Raw genomic sequence first — 27,687 nt, 5'->3', positions numbered from 1 at the left:
TGATACTTGATGTAGCCTTCCAAAATCCATAGCAAAGTCTTTAACAGTGCTGTTCAATAGAACTCTCCATTATGAAGAAAATGTTCTTTAATCAGCCCAGAACAATATGGGCACTGGCCACAAGTGGATATTGAGTACTTGAAATTTAGCTAGTGAGACTAAAAAACTGAATTTTGATTTAATTTAAATAGCCATGTGTGGCTAGTGGCTACGTATGGTATTGGTCTGCGTAGATCTAGAGGTTTTATTAAACGTTTTCTGCCCACTCACTTTGTTTTTAAAAGTAGCTATTTTGATTAGTTTAATCAATTAGTATGTATAAGTTCTTCTGGCTTGTAGTTTTCTTTTTTTAATAAATATAATTAGATTTACCTATGATAACTCCAAAGATTAGTATAGCAAACCAAAACTCCAAAGATTAGTATAGCAAACCAAATTGACTTGCACAGCAGTGTCTGGGGGGTGGGAGGGGAATTAATGTGTGTCATTTATAGGACCTCGTAATACATGGTCAACTTCTAATTTCAGCTATCGACATAAAAGGAGTGAGTCTGTGTAGTTGAAATAGTGAAGCATGAGGAGTCTGTCCTCTGCACTAACAGGCTAACCTTACAAGACAGTCTTTCTTTTGATATAGTCTCCTCCTTCCTCAGGAATCTGGCACCTTCCAGCTGCCCCTGGGTCGGCCGGCCTCTAAGGTCCTTTCCCACAGTTTTCTATTTTCCTAGCCTCTCCGCCTGGCCCTCCCTAACTTGAATTATTTGTGATGACCTACCTCCGCTTAACATTCCTAATTTTAGAGATGAGAAAATAGAGACATTGCAATGAAGGAGGGTGGGTAAGAAAATTAGTATTACTTGTGATGTGCTTGCTAGACAGTTCATATGATACTCAATAAAAGCGCTGCCTGCGTGCATGAATGTTATCTCCCTAGCAAACAAATGGCATTCAATAAATATTTTAATGAATAAATACAAGAATATAGTTTACCATGGGGAACATTATTATTATTCCCTTATCACAGATGAGAAAACCAAAATTTAGAGAAGTTATACACCTCCTGAAGGCTAAGCACACAAAATACTTCAACGTTTAATTTTTTTTCTTAACCATTTAACACCTTGTCTTGTTTCCTGTGTCCTCCAGGTTTTGCCCTTTACCTTCCAAAGACAGAGATCAACTAAAATGACCACTAGATTTACACTGATGGCTGCAAATGCAGTGAATGAAGCCGTTCAGAGCCCCCTCGCCCTTTTCCGCAGATCTTCGAATTTTAATGCCGACTTTCTGGGGACAGTGTCAATCAACTCACAGATAGATGGCTCCCTGGGAATTTCACGCTATACAGGAGAGATTTTATTTGGGTATTTTAGTGTTAAAAAAAATTCTACAGCAGATATTTTCCTGGAGTCTGGACGCTTATATAAAAACAACACATTCATTTATAAATTAAACTTCAACGGTGTTTACATTTATCTTAGTTTACATTACGAGGAAGAGACAATTGATTTGTGTATTGGCCCTATCACTATGGATGATTTGTAAGGCACATTAGAAATTGGCTCCTCCTCCACCTCTTCCCCCACCCCTTGGAACCTTCTATGCTTCAGAGTAAGGTCTAAAAATGTATGCGCTTTTGTAAAGGATTTGAAAATTAAAATATGGTTCCATGATTTTCAACACAAAGACCACAAACAGCGCTAGAGTACAAGAAGTATTTAAAATATATCACCTCCAGAAGTTGGAGGGTTACAAAGTACAAGTCGTCCAGGCCAGTCTGCAGAGACTGTTTGTGCCTCCGCCCTGCAAAAACCGGGCAGGCGACACGTCGCGACGAATTTCAGCTGCAGAAGAGGAAGAGCATCACCTGCAGTTCGAGGCGTGGGAATCACTGCGGGAGGGGGCTTGAAAGAAAGAAAGCCTGAGAGGAGAGCACAGCGGGGCTCGGGGGCCGCTCAGGTGCTGAGTGCGAGAGACGCCAGCGCTCGGAAGAGCCGAGGAGACACGGCGGAGTAGAGAACGGCAGACGCTGCGCGGGAGGGACCGCAACTGATGCAGGAGAGCCTGCTATAGCCTCCCAGCTGGCTGCCGCTACTGTCCCGGAGGCGCACCCCACGAGAGTATCCCTTCCGCGCCGCGGGGAGAGGAGCGAGGCGGGGCGCTGACGTCACCTCCCCTCCCCCAGCTTCTCCAAGAGGGAGGGAGGGGGGAAAGAGGCGGTGATCCGCCGCGCTCCCGGCCGCAACTCCCAAACTCCGCGGCGTGCTGCTTGGGCATGTCCTGACAAACTTGGCTTCTCTTTGGCTATCTCTCTAGCCCTGCGCACTCTAATCTCGCTCTCTTTTGGTGCTCAAGTTTCACCCAGGAAGGACGCCTTCGGAGATGTGGCCACCTGGGTCCGGGCAGCACAGGCGGATCGTACCCTCGTTGGGGACATGCTGAAGATCAGAGGAAGGCAAAGTTGGTACTTCAGGCACGGCTTTTAACAAATATCCAAATCGCGTGAGGATTACGGAGCTGCCAAGGACTTTAAAGCGGAGCACCGAGGACTCGGGTGGACTGGTGAGTTCTTTGTTTAGTACAAGCTTATGTATTTAAGTTTCTAAGTAAATGAAATTACGGGTATTTGGCTCTAAGCTAGTGCAGTGAAGCGTGTGCATCCTATAGGCTCTCCGCTCTGCGAGCTGCACTCCCATGTGGCTGTGCATGGCTCAGAAATGAAAGATCGGTATGCACAGGTTTTTGAATTCATAAAATACGTAGCACTGTTCAAAAGAACTTGAAAAGCTATGCTGTTTGTGCATTATTTTGAACGTAACTTATTATAGAAACGGTGCCCAGGGAGGGCGCATCCGGGGCCGCGTGATTCGCAGTGGCACAGCGCCCTCTAGTCAGGACACCTGGCAAGGCGCGCGCTCCCTGCCGGGTTCCTCGCGGACCACGAACTTGGACCTGGTCCTGGGACGTGGGCGTGAGCTCCGTCGCCGCCACCCCAGCCTTCACTTACCATACACTCGGGGGGCCATTCCGAGGCATTATTTTTCTTTCCCAGCCATAACCTGGATGTAGAGGCGGTGCCGAAGGAAAGCGCCGTTTTCGGAAACGTTCCCCTAGTCTCCTAAATTCCAAGAGCCTTTGGGGACAGGGTTAGGGAGAGTCCACTATTAAAAGGACAAACGTGGAGCTTGAACTACATTTCTCTGTCACGTTAAAGAATTCGATGGTAGCAAAAACACACTTCTATTTCGTTTCGTTGGGGCTAAAGGATCAGTAAGAAACGTGGCAGAACCATAGTAGGAAATCTCCATCTCTGGCTCTCGGCTGTTCCTATGGCGAATAAGTGCAACTTCTTCCAAGCAATTTAGGTTTCTCAGTGAGCCTAGAAAATCGGGATTCTCAAACACATGTTTTAGCTCGAGTAAGCATTATATGTGAATGAATGGTAATTTTCTCCAAGAATTCTTTTGTGCTATTTAAAAAATCTTGTTATTTTATGTTACGTGATGGTGTCTTGACTCCTCCCCGTTGGTGTGTCTTGTGAGATTGTGTTGTGTTAACAGTTAGAATTCGGCAAGGGTCGTAAACTGGTTGATCTTGGAGATCAGGTCACCTACTTTCGAGGTGTTCCAAGTATGAAATTGACATGTGACTCCGGGAGCACTTTGCGCAGTATGGCTGTGGCCAAGTGTTTGGATGATAGTGTTTGTTGGGTGTGCGAGTTTGTGTATATTCTAAATAGTGAGCAGGGAATACACCACGTTCTCTTAGGGCTACGAATCAGCACACTCATTCTGCAGGCATTATTTTTCTTTTCCAGCCATAACCTGCTAGACACCTTTATTTTTTCAATCACCTTCTTTAAGAGGAGACTGCAATAACTTTGAACCAAGGAAATTTTCTCGCCCCTATCTCCCTGCAGCCCCGTCTACGAATTCCAGGGAAATCAGATCCCTTTGTCCTCACAATGTTAAAATGTTCGAGCCCCATAAACTTTCGGAGATCATGTCCGCCCTCTTCTCCGGGCTTTTTCCCAATGCCCGGGAGCATTCCAGGCTTCGGCTGTATCTAGGGTGCGCGGACCCCGCGATTGGAGCTTTGCCGGCGCTGAGATGGGCTCACAGCCGGGAACGCCGGACTGCGCGCTCTGGCGTTGGGAGAGTTCACGGAGGGGGCATCTGGACACCCGGGCTTCCCTCTCTCCCTAGGGAACTTGTAGTTTCAGGTTAGACTGGGTTCACAGCTTGCGAGGTGTGACTTACCGGTTGGGAAAGCGCACGAGGCGGCACAGCTGCCTTTTGTCCCGCAGATGTAGCAGTCGGGGGTGTCCGCTGGGGGAGGCCGGCGTTGGGGTTCCTAACCAGGGTCGGCGAGGTTATAGGGTCTAACTAACTCTGTAAAAGAGGTCGCGGAGGGAGCGCTTTCATTTTCCCCAAGATATTAATGTAGATTTAAGAAGGTAGTCGATTCCGTTCTAACTGCATTCCTTTTCAGACCTTTTGGAAGCTTTAAACTCAACGCGGCCCCCCTCCCCCCACACCAGCTATTACAGCCCAGGAACCGAAGGCAGCAATCAGATTTGGGAATTCTGAGGTTCTAAGATTCTAAAAGGTAGGCGTGGGAAGCTTTTCATTGCCTTAGCTGACTTTTTTTTTTTTTTGAGCGAAACTAATGTTTCGCTTTTCCTAGCAAGAAACATTCCATATTCTCTGCACAAATCTGTGCTGGCCGTAACCTAACATCGGCACTAGAGCAACCCCACACTGGTCTTCGGAGTGTCGCTAGATCACCCTGGGCACTCACTCGCTCGTCTCCTCGCCAGGAGTTGGCTGCTTACGCAGCAGGGGATCTCTGCCCCGTAGCGGGACGTCCTTGCCGGGTACCCGCGGGCTCAGAGTCCCGCCGCCAGGGAAAGTCAGATCGAGTTTCCGCACTGGAGAAACGAGCGCCGGCGCTCGCGGGCGTGGCTGCGGGCGGAGGGATCTACCCCGCGCCGGCCTGGGAGCGGGGCGCGTGGGTGGGGAGCTGCTGCCTGGGAGAGGGGCGCGCCAGCGGCCGGGGCGTGCTGGCCATACCATGCGGACTCGCCAGCCGGGTGAGACCCCCAGCAAACCCGATCCCCGCTCGGGGGCACGCTGAGGCGACAAGGTGTGCGCCTCTCGAGAGCACTGCCTCCACCGCCACTTGAGGCCAACTTTGCTGTAAGTTTGATAGAAATGAAGTTAGAGCTTGAGGGTGGGTGGGCGAGGTTGCTAGCGCCTGGGGGCATGCAACTTGCTGCATCGGTGTGGCGGCCTTTGGGCTGCAAGGGTGCTTTACTCAGACTGCCAAACTGCAGAGCCTGCTCCTTCCCGAGCTCTGGAAAAGGGGTTGAAAGAAAGAGCCCGGCTAGAAGGTGGCAGTGCCGTGGCGCCTGCCCACTGGAAAGTTCAGTGCTGGCCCTGGATTCGGTGGCTTGGCGTGGAGGCGGGGGCGGGACGGTGGGGCGGGAGAGGGGATGATTCGCGACGTGAACGGAATGAGAATCAGCGAGCTGGGTGCTGCTGCGAGCTGGCTGCAGGCGGCGGCGGCGGCCCCCGCCGCACGGCTCTGGTCTTGGAGCCATTGCTGGAAATCAAAGCGGCGCCGCCGCGCGGAGCTACCGGGCGGCCCCGGGGCGAGGACTTCCGCTGCGCGCTGGACCTGGGAAACATCCCCAACGCGCTTCACGCCCCTCTCTCTGGTAACACTCGAGCCTGCTAAGGACTTAACTGATTTTTAATTGATCTCGCTGCTAGGTTAATTCTTACCATTTATGAAATAGTATCCACAGCGGAGGTGAGGTGAAAAGAGGCCAGTAGTCAAGAGATGGCATCTTTGAAATGGAGTCGCAGAGTTCTCCCAGATGTTTTGCGCCCCGAAGGAGTGCTGCTCTGAGGTTTAATTACTAACTGGTTGAATGCAGATAGAATGGATGCGATTGATAAATTGCAGGGCTACATATTTGCACGATGTGCTGTTTATCAGTTTGTTTCTATATTTCCTGAAAGAGAAACTCGTGAGATGTTTTTAAAGAGATTCTAGTTCTTCAGTGCTCTTACCCAAAGTGCTTTCTTCTAGGAAGCTAACTTTCTGTCGTCTCTAAGATTTTTTGTTGCCAGTGATGTGAATTGCACGGCTTTGAAAACAAGGACGCAATTGTATGCATTAGGAAAGTAAACTTATAAATATTTTCTATACAAAGTTTTTTTTTTTTCATGTGACTGAGCTATGATTTCATTAAGTGGCTTTTGTTAAGCAACTCTGGTGCTCGGTAGATTTTTTTTTAAAAAAACTGGATATTTACAATGACTGTTATAATTGGAGAAGTTTTAAAAAGCACATTATCTCGTTATTTATATATTTTATAAAATCAGATTCTTAAGTCTTCATATATTCCGAGACAGATTTCAGGAGGTTTAAGATATATGCACGTGTTAAAACTAGGTAATGGTGATGTTTTTCTATCTTACTTATAAAGTTGTGGTTGTTTTTCAGCTGATCCAGTTATTACAGTTACTCATGAAAATTTGTTTCTTGAATTAGATAGATTAATTCCGATATTTGGCTTTGTCTTTGTGTTTTAGAAGGACCGCTCTGGTTCCACAATTATAATTATTATTCACTTTTTCTTGTTATATATTTAAGCTTTAAAATGAATGTGAAAATACTTAAAAGGTAACATAATTTTAAAAACAGTTGATATAACTGTTATGCCAGATGTGGCATTTGACAAGTTTGAAGTTTGATTTGAATAAAGTGTGCATTTGTGTACCCGTTTCTTGAAAAACTGAACATCTTAAATGAGCCAAATTTTTTGTCACTCTGAAAGGAAGTGAGATTGTTAGAGAACTAAATAAAATCATTCAGGCCAACTGTATTTTCATTTGTATCTTTTAATTAATCATTAGAAGTACCCCCTGTGGGTTCTTATGTTAGATTATTTAAATCCATGTGATGGGCAGGTGCCAAAAGAGGAATCTAAAAATTCGGTGCAAACTAACACTTTTCATTCCTTTGATCCCCCACCTTTTTAGTGTATGTGTTTAGACTTAGCTCTTGAGCCACCTTTGAGCAGTTGTGTCTTTGAATATTCTAGGTGAAAGGGATCTTACCGAGTATGTTTTATCTCCCTTATCAAGTCCACTGCCACTTTTTTCCCTCACCCAGGTTTGGCTGATTTCTCATAAAGTCAGAAACTGAATCAAATTAGTGCATTATTGTGCATTAAATGTTGTCTCGGTGGCCTACTTTGTGGCCTTACGGACCTGATACAGTAGCTGGAAGCCATAATGCTTAGGTGCGTGTTTAATCTTTATGAGTGGGAAATTGCAGTAGGTTAGCTCTCTTTTGACCAACTTATATAGATGATGAAGCCAAACTATATCTTTTTGTCTTACTTAATTGTTGAATTTGCAAGTGTTAGTTTATCCTTAGGCACTGGAAAGGAGTGTTTGAAATGAGTGATGCTGGTAACTCATTTAACTAAGATCAGAAAGTTGCCATTTTCTCATATCTAAGAGGAACTTTTTATTTTGAAAATATATTTAATCAGATAAAGAATCAGTATATTTCACATTTTAAAGTATTTTAAAAATTACTTTTTAAGTCCCAGATTTATGTGTATTGCCAACATTTTTGCTTAATTCCAAACTTTATTATATATGTGGAGATAAATCTTTAATTAAATGTCTTCTACAAACCACTTAGGAAAATCAGTCATTATTTAATCCTCATCCTTCATGGAATATTCAAGTAAAGAGTTTCATAATAAGTCCTACAGTACAGACACTGATCTGGCATTGCCTCTAGCCAATTTGGAAGCATTTTGAGATGGGTGGTGACCTCTTTCTGAGCTGCTGGAAATTAGAACCATCTCCAGGGCAGCCATCTGCAGTGTTGTTACAGGCCTGGTGGTTGCACCTGGATTTTCTGTTAATTTTGGAGTGATGAATGTATTATTATCCCACATTATCCCTTCTTTTCTTCCTTCCCCTCCTTCAGTCCTGCCTACCATTCTTAATCCTCATCCATCTGTTCATTTATGAACCCAACGCCTGTGGATCTCCTCTGCGCCAAACATTGACTGGGCCAGACACAGCTGACTATGAACAAATCATCTTTCCTGCCCTCAAGGAGCTCACAGTGCAGTAGTGGAGAAGAACAAATAAACATTCAGCTATATCCAGTGCGATGAGAGATCCATCAGGGTCAGGGTAGTTCATCATGTCACCTTAGTGAGGTGGGGTAGGTAGATATTAGGATGGGGTGAGAGCTGAGGGAAGAGTGAATCAGGAGGGACTAATTCAAGGAGTGGAAATGACATGTGTAAAGCCAGTTGTAGAGACCTTAATTACTTGTCAGTTTTAAGGATTAAGCATTAGTTGTGACTTGATTGTGGTGTGATAAATGGTGAGAAAAGAGACCTGAGACCTAAGCATGCCATGTTATCTTTAGGAAGAGGGTTGGTGGTTTTATCATCAGTACTTCTTTAATCCTGTTTTCATTTGATTATGAATTGTCTTTTTCCTTTGTGTGGAGAGAACATAGATAAACCATGACTAGGGCTTACATTGGTTTACAAAGACAGAGAGGATAATTTTAATGAGACAAGGGTTAAGAAGAGAAGGAAATAAATGTCGAAGAAAAAGGTGAAAATAACTAAATTGTATGTGAGGAATGAAGGACAAGAGAAAATAAAATAGTAATGTTTGCATTATCTTTTAAAAGGGAAGGAGTGGAGATGTTATAAGTTAGAGTCTGAACCACTAGGTTTCATCAGCTCAGGACAGTTGGGTTGTTTCAAGCCTGTGGAAAGTATACTTTTTTTTGGTTTAAAATAGGAAGTAAGATTGGGAGATTAAATTAGGAAAGTAGGTAGAAGTCGGAATATCGAAGGTCTTTAATACAAGGCTAAGAAGAACATACTTAATCAGCAACCTGAGGAGAAACATCGAATATTTGCAAACTGGAGAATGATATTACAAAGAAGTTTTAATGAGGTTAATTTGATTGCAGTGTATAGGCTAAATAGTATGGGGACCAGAAAACAGGAATACCGAAAAGTTATGGAGATGCTATGCCCGAACAAAGACAAATATGAACTAGGTGGCAGCAGGAGAAATGGAAAGGGAACAGTTTTGAGAAATTGAGAAAGAAAAAAAATGTCAACTCTGCCTAACTTGGTAGATATGAAGGTTTGGTAGTTAAGACTAAAAGATCATAGAAATTCTGAATTTTGAGAGAGTGGGGTAGGGAAGGAGAGAGAATTTAGAGGAAGGAGGGAGAGAGAGAGATATATGTAGAGAGAGAGGTGGGGGGAAGGCAGAAAGGGAGAGAATGAGAATATGAATGTGTTATCTGTGGAGGGTAGGAAGCTCTAAAGATTTTAGGCCAGTCTCTGGTTTTTCAAATAAAGAAATGGAATCCAAAGATTAAACAACTTTCTTGAACTCACACAGTTAATCAGTGAAAAGTTCGAGGCTAGATCACAAGTTTTATGTCTCCCAGCCTCCCTACCCCTCTTTTTTAAATTTAACTTCTTAGATTGCAAATGTGGGAGGTAAACTTCACTGGAATGGGAAAATACAGTGGAATCCCTGTTACAGGCATATCTCATTTTATTGCGCTTCGTATACGCTGCATTTTTTTACAGATTGAAGGGTTGCGGCAACACTGCATTGAGCAAGTCTATCAGTGACATTTGCTCACTTCTCTCTGTCACATTTTGGTAATTCTCATAGTATTTCACACTTTTTCATTATTATATTTGTTATGGTGGTTTGTGGTCAGTGGTCTCTGATGTTTCTGTTGTAATTGTTTGGGGTGCTGTTACTATGCCCAAATAAGACAGTGAACTTAATAAATATTGTGTATGTTCTGACTGCTCCACCGACCAGCCATTCCCCCATCTCTCCCTTTCCTCTGGCCTCCTTATTCCCTGAGACACAACAATATTGAAATTAGACCAATTAATAACCCTACAATGGCTTCTTAAGTGTTTGAGTGAAAGAAAGGGTCGCATGTCTCTCACTTTAAATCAAAAGCTAGAAATGATTAAGCTTAGTGAGGAAGGCATGTCAAAAGCCAACAGAAGCCAAAAGCTAGGCCTCTTGCGCCAATTAACTAAATTGTGAATGCGAAGGAAAAGTTCTTGAAGGAAATTAAGAGTGCTACTCCAGTAAACACATGAATGATGTGAAAGCCTTATTGCTGATAGGGAGAAAGTTTTGGTGGTCTGAATAGAAGATCACATCAGCCCCAACATTCCTTTAAGCCAAAGCTTAATCCAGAACAAGGCCCTTAGTCTCTTCAGTTCTATGAATGCTGAAGAAGAAAAGTTTAAAGTTAGCAGAGAAAGGTTGGTTCATGTAGTTTGAGATGCTGTCTCCATAACATGAAAGTGTTGATATAGAAACTGTGGCAAGTTATCCAGAAGATCAAGCTAATTATTGAAGGTGGCTACAGTAAACAACTAATTTTTAATGTAGACAAATCAGCCTTATTGGAAGAAGCTGTCATCTAGGCTTTCACAGCTAGAGAGGAGAAGTAAATTCTTGGCTTCAAAAGACAGGCTGACTCTCTTGTTAGGGGCTAATGCAACTGGTGACTTTAAGTTGAAGCCAGCACTCATTTACCATTCTGAAAATTCTGGGCCCTTGAAGAATTATGCTAAATCTATTCTGCCTGTACACTATAAATGAAACAACAAAGCCTGGATGACAGCACATTTATTTACAGCATGGTTTGCTGAGTATTTTGAGCCATTGTCGAGACATACAGCTCAGACAAAAAGATTTTTTTCCAAAATATTACTGCTCACTGACAGTGCACCTGGTCATCCAAGAGATCTGATGGAGATGTACAAATGAGATTAATGTTGTTTTCATGCCTGCTAACACAGCATCCATTCTGCAGCCCATGGATCAAGGAGTATTTTGACTTTCAAGTCTTATTATTTAAGAAATACATTTTGTAAGGCAATAGCTGCCATAGATCTGGGCAAAGTAAGTTGAAAATTTTTTGGAAGGAATTCATCATTGTAGATGCATTCGTAATTCATAGAAAGAGGTCAAAATATCAACATCAGTAGGAGTATGGAGTTGATTCCAGTGCTCATGGATGACTTTGAGGGGTTCAAGAATTCAGTGGATGAAGTAATTTTAGATGTGGTAGAAATAGCAAGAGAACTAGAATTAGAAGTGGAGCCTGAAAATGTGACTGAATTGTTTCACTCTTGTGATAAAACTTGAACAAATGAAGAGTTGCTTGTTATGGATGACCACAAAGAGTGGTTTCTTGAGGTGGAATCTACTCTTGGTGGACATTCTGTGAAGATTGTTGAAATGACAACAAAGCATTTAGAATATTATGTAAACTTATTTGATAAAGCACTGGCAGGGTTTTGAGAGGATTGACGCCAATTTTGAAAGCAGTTCTACTGTGAGTAAAGTGCTATCAAACAGCATTGCATACTGCAGAGAAATCGTTTGTGAAAGGAAGAATCAATCAATGTGGCAAATTTGATTGTTGTCTTATTTTAAGAAACTGCCACAGCCACTCAACCTTTAGCAGCCACCACCCTGATCAGTCAGCAACTATAGACATTGAGGCAAGACCCTCCATCAGCAAAAAGATTATGATTTGCTGAAGGATCAGATGATGATTAGCATTTTTTAGCAATAAAATATTTTTTACTTAAGGTATACACATTGCTTATTTAGCCGTAATGTTATTATACACTTAAAGGACTACAATATAGTGTAAATATAACTTTTACGTGCACTGGGAAACCAAAAAATTTGTGTGACTTGCTCTATTGCAGTATTCTCTTTATTGGGGTGTCCTGGAACCATATCCACAATATCTTCTAGTTACACCTGTATTTTGCAGTGGAGAGTGGGTGAAAAGGCTGTATAACAGATCTGATGGTATCTCAGGAGGAGTGTTGTATGGTACTTGAGGGAGTTTAGGGTTGGAATGTGGGATTCTGTGGTGATCCTTTTGAAAGCATAGTGGATGAGATCTTAAAAGGTGATAATATGTACATGTATACAAAGAGTTGGAAGACAGAAGCTTGCAGTGCCAGACTTCAAGGTTGAAAGAGTCAGTATAGAATATAAAAGAGTATTGAAAAGAATCAGGAAAATTGTGTTATTTTTTCTTTATATGTTATGGATTGCCTCTTTATTTTAGGCAAGTCTGTGGCAATATAAGGGGCACAAGGGTATTGGGAAGAGAGATGAATAGTGTCACATGTGACACTAATTTCAAGAGAATGAATACTGAGAAAAAAGACATTTGATTCGATACTAGCTTGTGTCAGAGTGGATCTGAGGCTTTGTAGAGCAGTTGAGGGCAGAAACCATGCTTTTAGAGGTGAGGGAATTCTAAAGAAGTCAGGGTAGCACTAAGAAACTACTTTTTTGGAACTCTTTGCAGCATTAGAAAGAAAACAGGGTGTTAGTTTGAAAGAAGTAAAGGTTTGAAGGAAGTTTATTTTTAGGTAGGGATGAACCTATGTGTATTTGTAGACTGCAAAAGATGGCAGTAGAGAAGGGGTCTTTGAGTGTGATGTTTAAGTGGGAGAGAAAATTTAGGAAAGAGATGTAGAAGAGGCAGAATTTTATGGCATCAGGAGTGTCTTTATTAGTGAGTAGGGTGGGTCCCATCTCCTCTGTGATGTGGAAAGAAGAGAGAATAGGGGAAGGGAACTTTTGAAAGTGGGGAAGAGGACAGACTTTCTACCTGACGACTTTTGTTTTATTATATATTAAACATTCACATTTCTTATCCGTTATTTAGTGAAATGCTTGTACGTGTACCTAAACACACAGGAGCATCATAATTTGACCTGTAATAAAGCCTTACTAATTCGGGGGTGGAAGAAGTGGCCAGTATTAACCACTGGTTACCCTACCAAAACATCATTTGAATGATTTCTCTTTGTTGAGAAAAATACATTAGGTGAGATGGTCTTAAATCACAAGAGGTAAACAGTTTGTTTATTGAGCTTCTCCGTGGATAAAATTTGCCCTGGAATATGGATGAGGAGAAAGTGGTTGGAGGCTGAGTAATAGTGGACGTTTCTGTGTGTGAGGAGAGAAAAGGATGCCTGGCCCAGTCAGAAATGTACACACAGCCCTTGTTCGCCTGTCTCATCTCTTATGTCACAAAAGCACAGAACAGCTAGAAACAGTCACCTTCATAATGCTCCCAGGCATGTTTAATAGTTTCATGTAGTAGGTAAATTACATAGTAGATTTTGAATGGAGGCTATTTAAAAATTAGGAAGTCTGTTTAACTTTCTTAAGGGTGAGAAAACTTTTTAAAAATTATTTTGGATTGACTATATCATGTAAATGTGGACATTTTTAAGTTCTGAAAAAGAGTTATAATGTGTTGAGGAGAGATATTTTGTAATTCCTCACTATCAGTATCAGTAGTTTGAAGACTGTTTTCAGTTAAATTGGAATCAATTGTTGATCATTGAAGGCAACATTTGAAATAAGTTATTGCCAGAGTCATCAGACTTACTGCAGCTCCAATCAAAACTAAGAAGAGTTACCAGAAGTAATAAATGATACATATTAAGCCTAAGGCTGCTTAAAACGTATTAAGATGGCTTAAAAAGATTCAGTGTGTACCCAGAAAATAAAGAAGATATACCCATTAATTTTTCAGTGTAAGAACAAAAGCTTTTAAAAGTACTGTCAATGACTATTATAATGTAAATAGAAAATTATGTATTTTTTTTTGTTTTAATGTTATCTAGAAGCTGTGAATTGATTATAGCTAAGTAACAGGCTTTCTTAGTAAGACACAATACTTGTATTTGACGCCTATTAAGTGATTTTAGAGATCATTAAACATTTATTAAATATACAATATTTTTTTTAAAAAAACGAGTCATTTAATTTCATATTTTGTTTTTTGACAACTTCATGACATTTTTCTTTGACAATATTATTTTCCTCTCAATTTAGACTTCTTTAAAAAATACTCTAAAAATGTGACACTATTCAAACTGAACATTAAGTTCTAAATTTCAATAGTAAGTTAAATTCTAGTGGCGCTCTTATAAGATATCCATACAAAATGGAAGTATATAAGAGAGCATGATGAAGGAGAATGCAAAGTTCTTGGATATTTTTGTGTGTAATTTTATTATTGTATATGGAATGAGAAGTTTAATATTGTTTACCAGTTGCACAGAGGGCTAGAATGACTAATGACGTGTGTAGGAATTGTGACCTCTAAATAATTAATATGCAGCATTGAATAGAATTTATGCGTTGTGTGATGCTGTGGCCCACCTAATGTCCTGTCTCCGAGCATATGAAACCCTTCCGAGTCTTTCGCTTTAGACCTAAATATTTGAATTTATGCAGTCATGTTCTCGGCATGGGGGTTGTGTTCTGCTTTGTGAAGAATGTGCAGTCACAGTAATTGACTGTAACACTTTACATGAAGTCCTCCCTGATGAAGAAATATGAACATATTAATATCTGAGTCCTACTAGGAAAATTATTTTTCTCTTTTATTTATGGATTTTTAGAGATCTCTACTAAAGAAATTTAAGCTTTGGACCTGAGGCCCTTTTTCCTAAAGGCTGAACTAAGTAAACATTCTTTATTTTCGCTTTGGAGAATGCATGGAAGAAATACTAAATTACTGTGAGTTCAAGTAGTGTGATCACCTTCTAAATATCAAAGTGTAGCCTCTGGCTAAAATGGTTTTTGGAGCTTAATTTTCATAAGCATGAACTCTAGGTAATAACATACTTTTTAGATGAAATGGTATTAGTACTGTTTTTTTTTTCCCCTACAGCTTTATTGTTTGTTTTGTACAGAATAACAGCCATAGTTTTATGTTTATTTCTGTTTATTTTTTGATCATGGCATTTTGTAGTGAAACCTGAGTTCACAGTTCTTGGTTACATTATTATAAGGTTAACAGTATCCTAAAAAGTAGACCCTTTTTCTGATCAAAAGAACTATATTTAATAAATTATTTGAATCATAACGGCATTCTGTTAGCCAACTTTGCACAAGTACATTTAAGGTTTTTAAAGTTCTTGGTTATGTATGTGGTGCAGAAAGTTTATTCCAGCTGCAGTGTGTCCCATGAGCACTGTGGCAGGTGAGTTGTGAAAGGTGATGGAGGTGTTTGGAATTCCAGTTGTGAGAGGGAAGTGAGTGGTGGCAGAGGCTGTGGTCGGACTGAATGAGTGAGATGCCATGGCAGGGGAACAGCTTCAATCACTTGACACGTTGGATGTTTTCCTGGGGGGTGATGGGGATGTCCAGGGCCTTTCAGTGGTGCTGGTAGGAACAGTGTGACACCAGCCAGTATTTATAGGTCATTTATTTACAAGTTCTAATGTTAGGCTTCAGATGTTCAAAAAGATTTGCTTATCATGTCTTTATCACACCACTCAACTGTTCTTGCTTCTCCTTCTTCAAAGGCTGCTGTAGCTCCTTCACTGGTTCCTCTTCTCTGCTGCCGTCTAAATTCTAGGGGAGCAACAGGGCTCTGTCCTTGGTGTCTTCTCTATCGGTGCTCTGTCCATTGGTAATCTCAGTTTTGTGGTTTTAAATACCATCTTCTATATTCTCACCACTCTCAAATTTATGTCACCAGGCCAGACCTCTCCCACATGTCTATCTGCCCACTCAGTCGTTACAAGTTGTCCAAAATTGAACTCATCTTACTCCTGAAAACCTGTTCCTCTCTGTCTTCCCTCTTCAGTATCTGACAGCTTATTAGTTCTTGCTCAGCACACAATCCTTGGAATCTTCTTTGATACTTCTCCTTTTCTCTTCCTGCCTCAGCCCCTCAGTCCAATTCATCAGCAAATCCTGAAATCGATCCAGAATTTCCTACCTTTACCATAACCTTTTTTGGGTCAAGCCACTGTGGTCTCTCACTTCTACTGTTGCAGTAGCAGCTTTCTAACTGACCTCCCTCCAGCTTTTGCCATGGTCATTCTGCATTCCCTTCTCAACGCAGATACCAGAGCCACTCTCCACTTTAAGTTAGAGCATGCCACTCCCTGTTCAACATCCCCAAGTAGTTTCTCGTTTTATTTGTAGTAAAATTCAGTCTTAAAAATCACCCTTCATCAATGAGTCCGTACTGACCTAAAAGAATGATTGGATGTAAATACATAAATGGGAGAGAATAGACAAATCTCTCTTGTAGAAGAATTCTAAATAATTCATGTAGCATAATTCTCCATCTCTTAAGTATGGGCTGCACCTAGTGACCTCCTTCTAAAGAGTACAGTACAGAAAGGAAGGAAAAAGAGTAACTTTACTGTGGAAAAACCTGACTGAGCATTACTTTAAGTGAACAAGGTCAACGTCAGTATCAGTAAGTCACGGTGATATGATGCAATAAAATGGCACTTCACCTCTGTGATCTCCCTCTCCGCCCTCCCCCCCAAACACATAGCCCCAGTGTAATCACGAGGAAAACATCAGGCAGATTCCAATTGAGGGACATTTTACAAAATACCTGACTAGTACTTCTCAAAACTGTCAAGGTCATTAAAAACCAGGAAAATTAGAGAAACTCTTACATTCCAGAGGAATCAGAGATATGATGATTCAATGTAATGTGGTGGTCTTGTTTGGGATCCTGGAACAGAAAAAGGGTATTGGACTTAAATGGTTAATAGCAGTGTATCAATATTACTTCACTAGTTGTGACAAATGTACCATAATAATGTGAGATGTTAACAGTAGAGGAAACTATCTTCCAAACTTTTCTGTAAATCTGAAACTATTCTAAAATTAAAATTTTATTTTAAAAAAAATCCATTACTGCCCTCCCCTTACCCATGTGCTCCAGCCACAATGGTCCCTTTGTTGTTTTTCTAATTAGACTTCTCTCCTGGAGGTGATTTTGAGCCCCAGGGGACATATGGCAATGTCTGGAGAGATTTTTAGTTGGGCGAGGCTGGAGGGGGTTTGGAGGATCGTTGCTACAGGCTTCTAGTGGGTGGAGACCAGGAATAATACTAAACATCCTACAGTGCCTGGGACAGCTCTTCCTCTGCCCCCATCCTCAAAAAAAAATTCCAAAATATCAATAGTGCTGAGGCTGAGAAACCCTGGTCTTTTTGAAGTTAGGTTTCTCTCTTTCCTTTCAGGTTCTTGACCACATTCTCTCTGCTCTATTTATGTTTCTCCTTAGCACCAAATCATCAGCGTCTTTTTGTTTACTTGTTTGTCACAAGGAAATGTATCTACCATGAGGATTTGTTGGTAGTTTGCTTGGTTCACTTTTGAATCCCCAGCATTTAGAACTGTTCCTTACACATAGTAGGCGCTCATTAAATATTCATTGAACAAATCAGATAATTGATGAAGCGAGTGAGTGAATGATAAGGATAACTAACATGCCAAAAAATTCATATAGAAAAATGAAAATGTAAACGTTCTTCCAGCTACCTATTCTCCACAAATTACCACTGTTAACATTTTATTTTTATCTTCTGAGAATTTTTCTGTTTTTTTTTTTTTTAAAACACCTTTATATACTCTACACACAATTTATCTCTCCCCTCACACTTTCTTACAAACGTAAATGGGATCAGTTTAGTTTTTCCATTTAGTATGTTGGACATCTTTACATATCAACATATAGAGTGTTTATTCTTTTTAATTCATAATGTTTTTTATGTAAAATTAAGCAAAAAAATATTTTAGTTGCTTGCAGTAGAATTCTGGTATAATACTTTTTTGTAAACTGGGTAGTAATAATGTTTCCTGAAACAAAAGATAATGGTTGTTTAACATCATCTTTTTAAGTGTTCTTTAAAGCATTTCTTTTGTGTGTGTGTGTGTGTGTGTGTGTGTGTGTGTGTGTGTGTTCCTACTTTGTAAATGCCTTGAGATGGGGATCTCTGTCTTTTAAAATTGTTTTTAATTCTATGTACCTTTCATGGTTTGTTTCATAGCAGTTTCTCAATATCTGTATGAGGAACTGAATTGAAGTTTTCACTTGTTTTGATAAAAATTACTGGCTCATTAGATAATATTCAAATTTCCCTGGGTATTAGAACTATTGACCAAACTAAGAAATAGTTTTTGGGGGAAATTGTTTATTTTGTTTTAAATTATTTTCTTATTTTCTTAATTGTTCATCTAGAGGCCAAAAATCTAATTTCCTTACTTTCTCTGCTGATCTGAAAAAAACAAGAGAGCTAAAGAACAAGTTAGGATGCCCAACTTGAACATGATTCAATATTAGTTAAGCTTCTAATTGCTTTCAGCATATCAGGTCATTTTTTTTTTTCCCTAATGAAATGAGTAATGGGGCAAAGTTGGCAGCAGCTAGCTGAGGTGAGGTACTGTAAATTAATGTCGCCATACTAATTTCAACCTGGCTGTTTAACCAGCCCTCCAGTCTGCTGTTTATTTCGCTTTTGGTATCATTCACATTTTGCGAATATTCGTTTGAGAGTCACTTTTCCAAGGGTACAGTGCTGTCCTCTATTCTCAGTGCTGGGATGTTTTGTAAAGATACATTGATTTATGAGGTGAATTTGTTGGCATTTAGGGGAGCAGTTGATCTGAACATCATTGTCCTGCTCTCGTGCCAGACCTCAGCCCTGTGGACCGCTTCCCTTCATATGTCCCTTTCTCATGTGTCCTTTCCTTCCTCTTCTCCCTCTGTTTCTCCCACAGTGCCTACCACCTTGCTGCATTGATTAGGCCCTTTATGTGTGTAAGGTTAGATGATTTGGCTCTTTGTGTGTGTGTCTTGTGCTCGGGTGACAGGTTATTCAGTTACCCCGAGACAGTAGGCACTGGTTGCTGGCAGTGGTGATAAAACATTGATGCGGTTGGTGAGATGTGCTTTGCTGACTCGGCGAGGAGAAGTTCTGTTCGTCCTCAAGCTACTGGTTTTCCTTTTGTAAACGGACATTTTTTTGTGGGGAGGGGGGAGGCTTGTGATAGTTCAGAAATGACCTCAGCATCACGCTTGAATGAAATAATTATTTTAATACACTTAAATAGTTATATGATGCTAAGTGAGACAGTAAACCCTTACATTATGTAGGGAGTGAACTTAATCATTCGTATAAAGAAATAATTTCAGGATAAATTTTGAACTGAGATTACAAGCTATCGTTACAGGATGTCATATAAAACCACTGTTGAGAGTTTTGTGTTGTTTAAATTAGTCGTTTTCTAAGCTTCTCATGCTCAGGATACTGTGGTGGCATAATTGTGAGCTTTTGAGTATTTATTGTATATAAATGAACACAAACAGTGTAATTATCTACCTTTTTAACTTTTTTTATATTTGCCTTGAAGATTTAAATATAAGGATGCAATTTAGTCACTACAGTTGGCAGTCTTTCATCTGATGCTCATTAGGATTCTTTGAGTCACTAAAATATGAAAAAAGATTCTTAAACTTAATAACTCTAGAGAAATAACAGCATTGATACTTATATTGGAAAAAAAAAAACTACAACCATTGCATTTATTCATAGTCCACCTGGGTAGAAAATACTTTAAATATTTTATTAAAATGTAAGGTCTAAAATGAGCTGTAAGAAATAAATTTGCATTTTTTTTTTATTTCCCCAAAATAATGATTCTTATTTTTTCTATTTTAGGTTCCTGAGTGTCAAGCGATGGGGAGACCTTTGGTGGTGCTTCTGCTTCTGCTCCTCCTCCTCCAACATTTTGGAGACAGTGATGGGAGCCAGTCACGTGAACAGACTCCCATACAGTTTACACAGTTCCAGTACAATGTCACTGTGCATGAAAACTCTGCAGCTAAAACCTATGTCGGACATCCTGTAAAGATGGGCATTTACATTACAGATCCATCGTGGGAATTAAGGTACAAAATTGTCTCGGGAGACAATGAAAATCTATTCAAAGCTGAAGAGTACATTCTTGGAGACTTTTGCTTTCTAAGAATAAGGACCAAAGGAGGAAATACAGCTATTCTTAATAGAGAAGTGAAAGACCATTACATGTTGGTGGTCAAAGCAGTTGAAAAAAATACTAATGCTGAAGCACGGACAGTGGTCAGGGTACAAGTGCTGGATACAAATGACCTGAGGCCATTATTCTCACCCACCTCATACAGTGTTTCTTTACCTGAAAACACAGCCATAAGGACCAGTATTGCAAGAGTCAGTGCCACAGATGCAGACATAGGAACCAATGGAGAATTTTACTACAGTTTTAAAGACCGAACAGACATGTTTGCTATTCACCCAACCAGTGGTGCAGTAGTTTTGACTGGTAGACTTGATTATGCGGAGACCCAGCTCTATGAGATGGAAATTCTTGCTGTGGACCGTGGAATGAAATTGTATGGTAGCAGTGGTATCAGCAGCATGGCCAAACTAACAGTTCATGTAGAACAGGCCAACGAATGTGCTCCTGCGATAACAGCAGTGACGTTATCACCGTCAGAACTTGAGAAGGACCCAACATATGCAGTCATAACAGTAGATGACTGTGATCAGGGTGCCAATGGGGAAATAGCTTCTTTAAGCATTGTGGCAGGTGACCTCCTTCAACAGTTTAGAACAGTGAGGTCCTCTCCAGGGAGTAAAGAATATAAAGTCAAAGCAGTTGGTGGCATCGATTGGGACAGTTATCCTTTTGGCTACAATCTGACACTTCAGGCTAAAGATAAAGGAACTCCTCCCCAGTTCTCTTCTGTGAAAGTAATTCATGTGACTTCTCCACAGTTCAAAGCTGGACCAGTCAGGTTTGAAAAAGATGTTTACAGAGCAGAAATAAGTGAATTTGCTCCTGCCAACACACCTCTGGTCATGGTAAAAGCCATGCCTAGTTATTCTCATTTGAGATATGTTTTCAAAAGTGCACCTGGAAAAGCTAAATTCAGTTTAAATCACAACACTGGTCTTATTTCCATTTCAGAACCAATTAAAAGACAGCAGGCATCCTATTTTGAACTTGAAGTAACAACAAGTGACAAAAGAGCCTCAACCAGGGTCTTGGTTAAAGTCATAAGCGCTAATAGCAATCCCCCTGAATTTACCCAGACAGCATACAAAGCATCTTTTGATGAGAATGTGCCCATTGGCACCACTGTCATGAGTGTGAGTGCTGTAGACCCCGATGAGGGTGAGAATGGGTATGTGACTTACAGTATTGCAAATTTAAATCCTGTGCCATTTGTGATTAATCATTTCACTGGTGCTGTGAGTACTTCGGAAAACTTGGACTATGAGCTGATGCCTCGGGTTTATACCCTAAGGATTCGAGCGTCAGACTGGGGCTTGCCATACCGCCGGGAAGTTGAAGTCCTTGCTACAGTTACTCTCAATAACTTGAATGATAATACACCCTTGTTTGAGAAAATAAATTGTGAAGGAACAATTCCCAGGGACCTAGGCGTGGGAGAGCAAATAACTACTGTTTCTGCAATTGACGCTGATGAACTTCAGTTGGTCCACTATCAGATTGAAGCTGGAAATGAACTAGATTTGTTTAGCTTAAATCCCAACTCTGGGGTACTGTCATTAAAGCAGTCACTGATGGATGGTTTAGGTGCAAAGGTGTCATTTCATAGTCTGAGAATTACAGCTACAGATGGAGACAATTTTGCCACACCATTATATATCAACATAACTGTGGCTGTCAGTCGCAAGCCAGTAAACTTGCAATGTGAAGAGACTGGCGTTGCCAAAATGCTGGCAGAGAAACTCCTGCAGGCAAATAGATTACACAGTCAAGGAGAGGTCGAGGACGTTTTCTTTGATTCTCACTCTGTCAATGCTCACACACCACAGTTTAGAAGTTCTCTCCCAACCGGTATTGAGGTGAAGGAAAACCGTCCCGTGGGTTCCAACATAATTTTCATGAATGCTACCGACCCCGATACTGGCTTCAATGGAAAATTGGTCTACGCTATTTCTGGAGGAAATGAGGATAGTTGCTTCATTATCGACATGGAAACTGGAATGCTAAAAATTTTATCTCCACTTGATCGTGAAACAGCAGACAAATATACCCTGAATATTACAGCATTCGACCTTGGGATACCACAGAAGGCCGCTTGGCATCTTCTGGATATCAGAGTTCTTGATGCCAATGATAATCCTCCCGAGTTTTTACAGGAGAGCTATTTTGTTGAAGTGAGTGAAGACAAGGAGGTGAATAGTGAAATCATCCAGGTTGAAGCCACAGATAAAGATCTCGGGTCAAATGGACACGTGACTTATTCTATTCTCACAGACACAGATAAATTTGCAATCGACAGCATGACTGGTGTTGTCAGGGTAGTGTACCCTTTGGATCGTGAAGCGCAGCCCGTGCATTACTTGAAGATTGAAGCCCGGGATCAAGCCACAGAAGAACCTCAATTGTTTTCCATTGTACTTTTGAAGGTCTCATTAGAGGATGTTAATGACAACCCCCCTCGGTTCATTCCACCTAATTACCGTGTGAAAGTTCGAGAAGACCTTCCAGAAGGAACCATAATCATGTGGTTAGAGGCCTATGATCCTGACCTTGGGCAGTCTAGTCAAGTGAGATACAGTCTCCTGGACCATGGAGAAGGGAACTTTGATGTGGACAAACTCAGCGGAGCAGTTAGGATTGTACAGCAGTTGGACTTCGAGAAGAAGCAAGTATACAATCTCACAGTGAGGGCCAAAGACAAAGGGAAGCCGGTTTCTCTGTCATCCACTTGCTATGTCGAAGTTGAGGTGATTGATGTGAATGAGAACTTAAACCCACCAGTGTTTTCCAGCTTTGTGGAAAAGGGTATAGTGAAAGAAGATGTCCCTGTCGGTTCATCAGTCATGACAGTGTCTGCTCATGATGAGGACACAGGAAGAGATGGGGAGGTCCGCTATTCCATTAGAGATGGTTCTGGTGTTGGTGTTTTCAAAATAGACGAAGAAACAGGTAAATATGTTCTTATTTCTCTTTTGATCTCCCCTCCCATTTTTTTCTAAAGTAAATAGTTCCTTCACAATTCCCCACTGGCCTCTGTTGAGGCTCAGTATAGAAGTGCATATGCATGCTTTTTGTCCTGCTGCAGGTGTCTTTATGTGTGGTAAGCCTTGAAGATGGAACCAAAGGAACCTAAGTGAATCAGCATACAATGAGTGACAAACAGGGAAAAATTGAAATCATGATCACTGATACTGATATCTAAGTTTGTACTCTACTTTATCAGAAGCATCTTGTGGTTTTGCTGTAACTTAGAGAAGCCCTTCCAAAATTTTTCAAGCTATTATGTTTGCAGACTTCACATAGTTACTACCACCACCTAGCGTGCCATTCAGAGGTTATTGCATACCTGCAAAATTGTGCAGTGCACACAGAGAAAACTGTACTGACACATCCATTGTGTGATCTGCTTTTCTTAGTACCTCCTTCAGGTTTTGTTTGAGAGGCACATGTAGGGTAGTTCAATGTTGAATTGAGAAGACCTAGCTTGGAATCTTGGCTCTTTCAGTTTTCAGTTGGGTGATCTTTGGATAAGTTACTTATCTTCTTAAAACCGACTTTCTTCAACTATAAGATAGGGCCGCTCAAAATTACTGTAAGATTTGAAATAACGTGGGGAAGCTTCCTAGCATGTATTAGAGGCTATTAATATCTTTTGGAAATGGTAGCAATGCTTCGTTAATGATATTCTTTTACCTAGTATAAAGTCCCCAAACCAGAACATCCAAGACAGCCATTTATGCTAGAATATGTATTGTTTTGCACTTTGTGCATAGATCTAATTTAGCTGCTTTTCATAGGTACTATAGTTATTTGCCATTCTCCTCTGATGGGGTGCGAGCCTTTGTATTGGTTTGCTAGGGCTGCCATAACAAAGTGCCATAACAAAGACTGGATGGCTTAAACAACAGAAATTTATTTTCTCGCAGTTCTGGAGGCCAGAAGTTAAAGGTCAAAGTGCTGACATGGTAGGTTTCCTCTCAGACCTCTCTCCTTGGCTTGTAGATGGATGTCTTCTCTCTGTGTCTTCACATGACTTTCCCTCTGTATGTCTGTCTCATTTTATGGCACCAGTCATATTGGATTAGGGACCACCCTAATGACCTCATTTTAATTTACTTATCTCTTTTAAGACACTATCTTCAAGTTCAGTCATGTTCTGAGCTACTGGGGATTAAGACTTCAACACATGAATTTACCCCCAAACCACCTTTAAGGGCAGGCTTTTAGCTTATGCATTTTTTTATCCTCAGCATCTAGCAAAAGTGCCTGGAATGTAGAAGCTGTTCATTAAATGTTCAAAGAATGAAAGAGTAAATTAATGATTATTTTGACTTTAAATATTCTACCTTTTGAGAATGGTAAAGGAAAAAGATGGAAACTGGATAATTGCAGCACTAATCAGTGATAGATGGAGTTCAGTTTGTTTATTAATCTCACCGATGTTTCTTTTATGAATGTACCCATTCTCAGAGATTTTTTTATTACATTAAAATTTCGTTTGTATTCAGTAATACCACAAATAAATTCTTAAGGCAACACCTATGCCGTTTATCTGCTCCCACATCTAATAGGCATATAGCACATGAAAAATATAATTATTGTCCTAGAAATAAGTTATTTTCGATGCTATAATGTTTATAATGTACTCTTATTTATTCAAGGGATTTTTTTTCTAATGAGTTAAATAGCATGTGTTTTATATGTGTATGTATAATACACATATGTATTTGTACATACACACACATATATAGATTTTATACCACTCATCTAAAATACCCATTCAAGAGAAAATAGCATACCCAACAGAAGTTAGTAATTACTCATCTAGAGTAGATCTTTTTTTTGGGTGGGGGGAAGTGGAGGTGTCATACTCTTCAACATGAATTAGAATTTTCAGGTACAGTGTCAACATAGAAAAATACCCAAGACTGAAGCCGAAACTATGAAGTGTTTTGTGAATTTCTACATTGTCGTTTTCTAAAGTGGATTTTGAAAGCCTATAAGGAACTGTTGTAAGTTAAAGTTCAGACAGAAAATAGAAACAAAATCTTAATTTACATTTCCTTGAGGACTTAAATTATAGGAGCACTACTTTCTGGGTTTTTTTTTCTTTCAAGTGAAGAGCATTTTTGTTGCTTTTTAAAGACTCATTTAAAAACTAGTATTTTTCACCTATAAACTTAAGAGATTGGAGAATTTTTACTCCCAAGAAAAAACAAGGAAACTGCCCAACATGGCAGTATCCTGAAATAGATCTATAGTAGTTTTTAAGCTGAATGGCAGTGCCAGACTTTCTTAGTGGTTCTTAGTGGGAGGCCAGGCCATGAGTCGGGGGCATTGAGGTTGGTAAGTATATATAAAACTGTTCTGCATTTGTATAAATATTGAGATTTAAAGGTGAGAGCAAAGTCTACAATTTTTAGATCATTTATTCTATAGCACTTGCTTTACAGAGGAAAATATCTAATGTACAGATTTATGTTTATATTCTCTTTGAAATTAAAAATGATATAATCGTACTTACACACGGGCCTGGTATCTATTACAAGATGTATTTTTGGCAGTAGAATTATCAGCCCAAGTTATTTTAGAGATTCCTGGCAAGACAATTGGTATCATAATGTAAAATTCCTTCACGAAAAGTCAGTGTGTTTTGAGCAGTGGAAATACTTAAATTAGATCTGCTAATTTTTCATTTGGGGTTTGACTAATTTGTAGGGCAGGTTGGAAGTGTAGAGAGGTGCCTTTCAGGGGAAGAAAAGTAGGAGCGGTTCAGAACAGCAGTGAGGACCCCCACAGGACATTAGCACTTTCCTAGAACTTTTCTGCTCATTGCCCATTACTGCTGTGCTCCTACCTTCTCTTCTAGTCATGCATCTGATACTGGGCTACCTGATACAGGCCTGCACAGGACTGCTTTGGCCCTGGAGACCGAAAACCTGCCCAGTTAACTGCATCTTGTATTTGACCTAACCATAGTGTTGGTTGAGTAGTATAACCAAGTTTTTATGGTGGTTTAACTATTTCAACATCATCAAGCATGTATATCATTTGTATGCTTTTTATAGACCAGAGAATGCATTCAGAAATCTGAATTTAGTTCTTACCATTTTTAAAATTCTTTTTCTTAAAAAAAAAAAAAAAATCTGCTTACATTTGAAACATCCCCTGAAAAATACTTTTTTTTAGAAATAGAGATTCTATGGACTACCTAAAATATGTACAGTCCTGTCAGCTCTGAATTTTGTACGTATTTTGCTAATTGGCTTTTCAGGGAGGGAACTTGTAATTGCAGTGTGGGGGTGACAGTCAGTTGACTCATTTGATAATCTCTCACCATATCATATGCTTTTCCTGGAGAGGTCTCTGGGTGTTAGTGAATTGTTCTGACAAATCATGCCCACATGATTGCTCATCCATGCGAGGTTTAAAAGGGGTAATGTTATGTGAAAAATTATTTGGAAAGTCAATCTTGTTAGAGAGCTCATCTCTAGTTCTGTCATTAAGATTTACCTTCTTTTTTTTTTATTATTATAAAGTAGATTTAACAGAAATGTTGGAGGAGTCAGTATCTTTGAAGCATGTGTGATTTCACATTTAGGTTTTGATTGGCCTGACTACTTCTTCTCATCATTCTTCATTCTTGCTTTGTTGTAAGCTTCAAAGTTGAGCACGGAATAGAATCTTGAGCCATCCCTCTGTAGATTCATGGAATCCATTCGACTTTGTGTTCTTGGCTGATGGTACCCATCCAAGTTAATTATTAGTTGAGCACCAATAAAAAGTTAACAGCTATTTGCTAATTTTTAAAACTATGGGTATGTCTAGAAAAATGATTAGCCAAAGATTTTTTAAATTGTTAATAGAAACTTGTGTTGAGGCAGTGCTTAGTTGAGGTCTGTTCCGCTGATGTATGTATGGTAATGGGATGCCCATAAGTATGTTTTCCCTTTAGTCTGAGTATTTTGGTTCAGTTTTTGGCTGTTAGTATATTGCATCCCAAAAAGAGGGTTTCTCCCTCTGACTACTTATTTGGGGAGACCACGTTTTTCATTAAGATAAGAGCAAACTCTAAACTTATTAGTGCTGTGCTATTTTTAGAATCCCAACCCTGGTTTCAGGGTTAAAATTGACATTTTGATGAAAAGACTTGGAATGAATTAATATGGAAGTACAGCTGTTGCAACAAGATAAATCACCATTCATGAACTATGGGAGGGGAAATTAGAGCTTCTTTTTTCTTAAGAGAATCTGTCTACATTCTCATTATGAGGGTGTATTACCCATTTGGAGACCAGCCCCTGGCCTTCCTTAGGTAGGGACACAGGATGAGTGCATTCGTGTAGTGGGAACAAAAGGGAATTCTAATCCAGTCTAACCTGTTGTTGACCTCGGTGAAAGGAGAATGTTTCCGGGGCTTCTGTCTGGTTGCAGAACTCTGAATTATTATTATTATTAAAAAAAAACAAAAAACAAACAAAAAAAACCCTTTTCCCAGCAGAGAGTAGGGTATTCTGCATACAACCAGCAACTTACGTTTTTTTTGTAGGGCCTCTCATGACAGGAAATAAAATATAGTGGATATTAATGGGCTCAAGTGCCATGACCAAAAAGTTTGTTAAGAGTGGCCGTTAGAAGTGTCGTCTACTGTGGTGAGACCAATTACCTCTTTTGGAGCTGGATCTAGAATTCCTGGCAGCAG

General features: G+C 40.2%; 1 protein-coding gene across 6 annotated transcripts in view; it reads left to right on the top strand.

Moving 5' to 3' along the window:
- Positions 1-2,213: 2,213 nt before the first annotated feature.
- Positions 2,214-27,687, top strand: part of FAT1 (FAT atypical cadherin 1) — a 126,188-nt gene continuing 100,714 nt past the window's right edge. For 2 of the 6 annotated variants that reach the window (XM_039839243.1, XM_039839241.1), the window contains exons 1-2: positions 5,544-5,719; positions 19,652-22,934. In XM_039839243.1, the coding sequence (XP_039695177.1) occupies positions 19,670-22,934 (3,265 nt within the window). In that variant the 5' untranslated portion in view covers positions 5,544-5,719; positions 19,652-19,669. Of the gene's footprint in view, positions 2,563-5,060; positions 5,199-5,543; positions 5,720-19,651; positions 22,935-27,687 lie in introns of those variants that run through there. The other 4 variants (XM_039839242.1, XM_039839244.1, XM_039839245.1 and 1 more) reach the window with 3 other exon arrangements.

The sequence above is a fragment of the Pteropus medius genome, unplaced genomic scaffold (assembly GCF_902729225.1).
Source record: "Pteropus medius unplaced genomic scaffold, Ma_sr-lr_union100, whole genome shotgun sequence".
Lineage (NCBI taxonomy): Eukaryota > Metazoa > Chordata > Mammalia > Chiroptera > Pteropodidae > Pteropus > Pteropus medius.
Note: the sequence above shows the minus strand (reverse complement) of the source record. Positions and strands in the feature narration are given on the sequence as shown.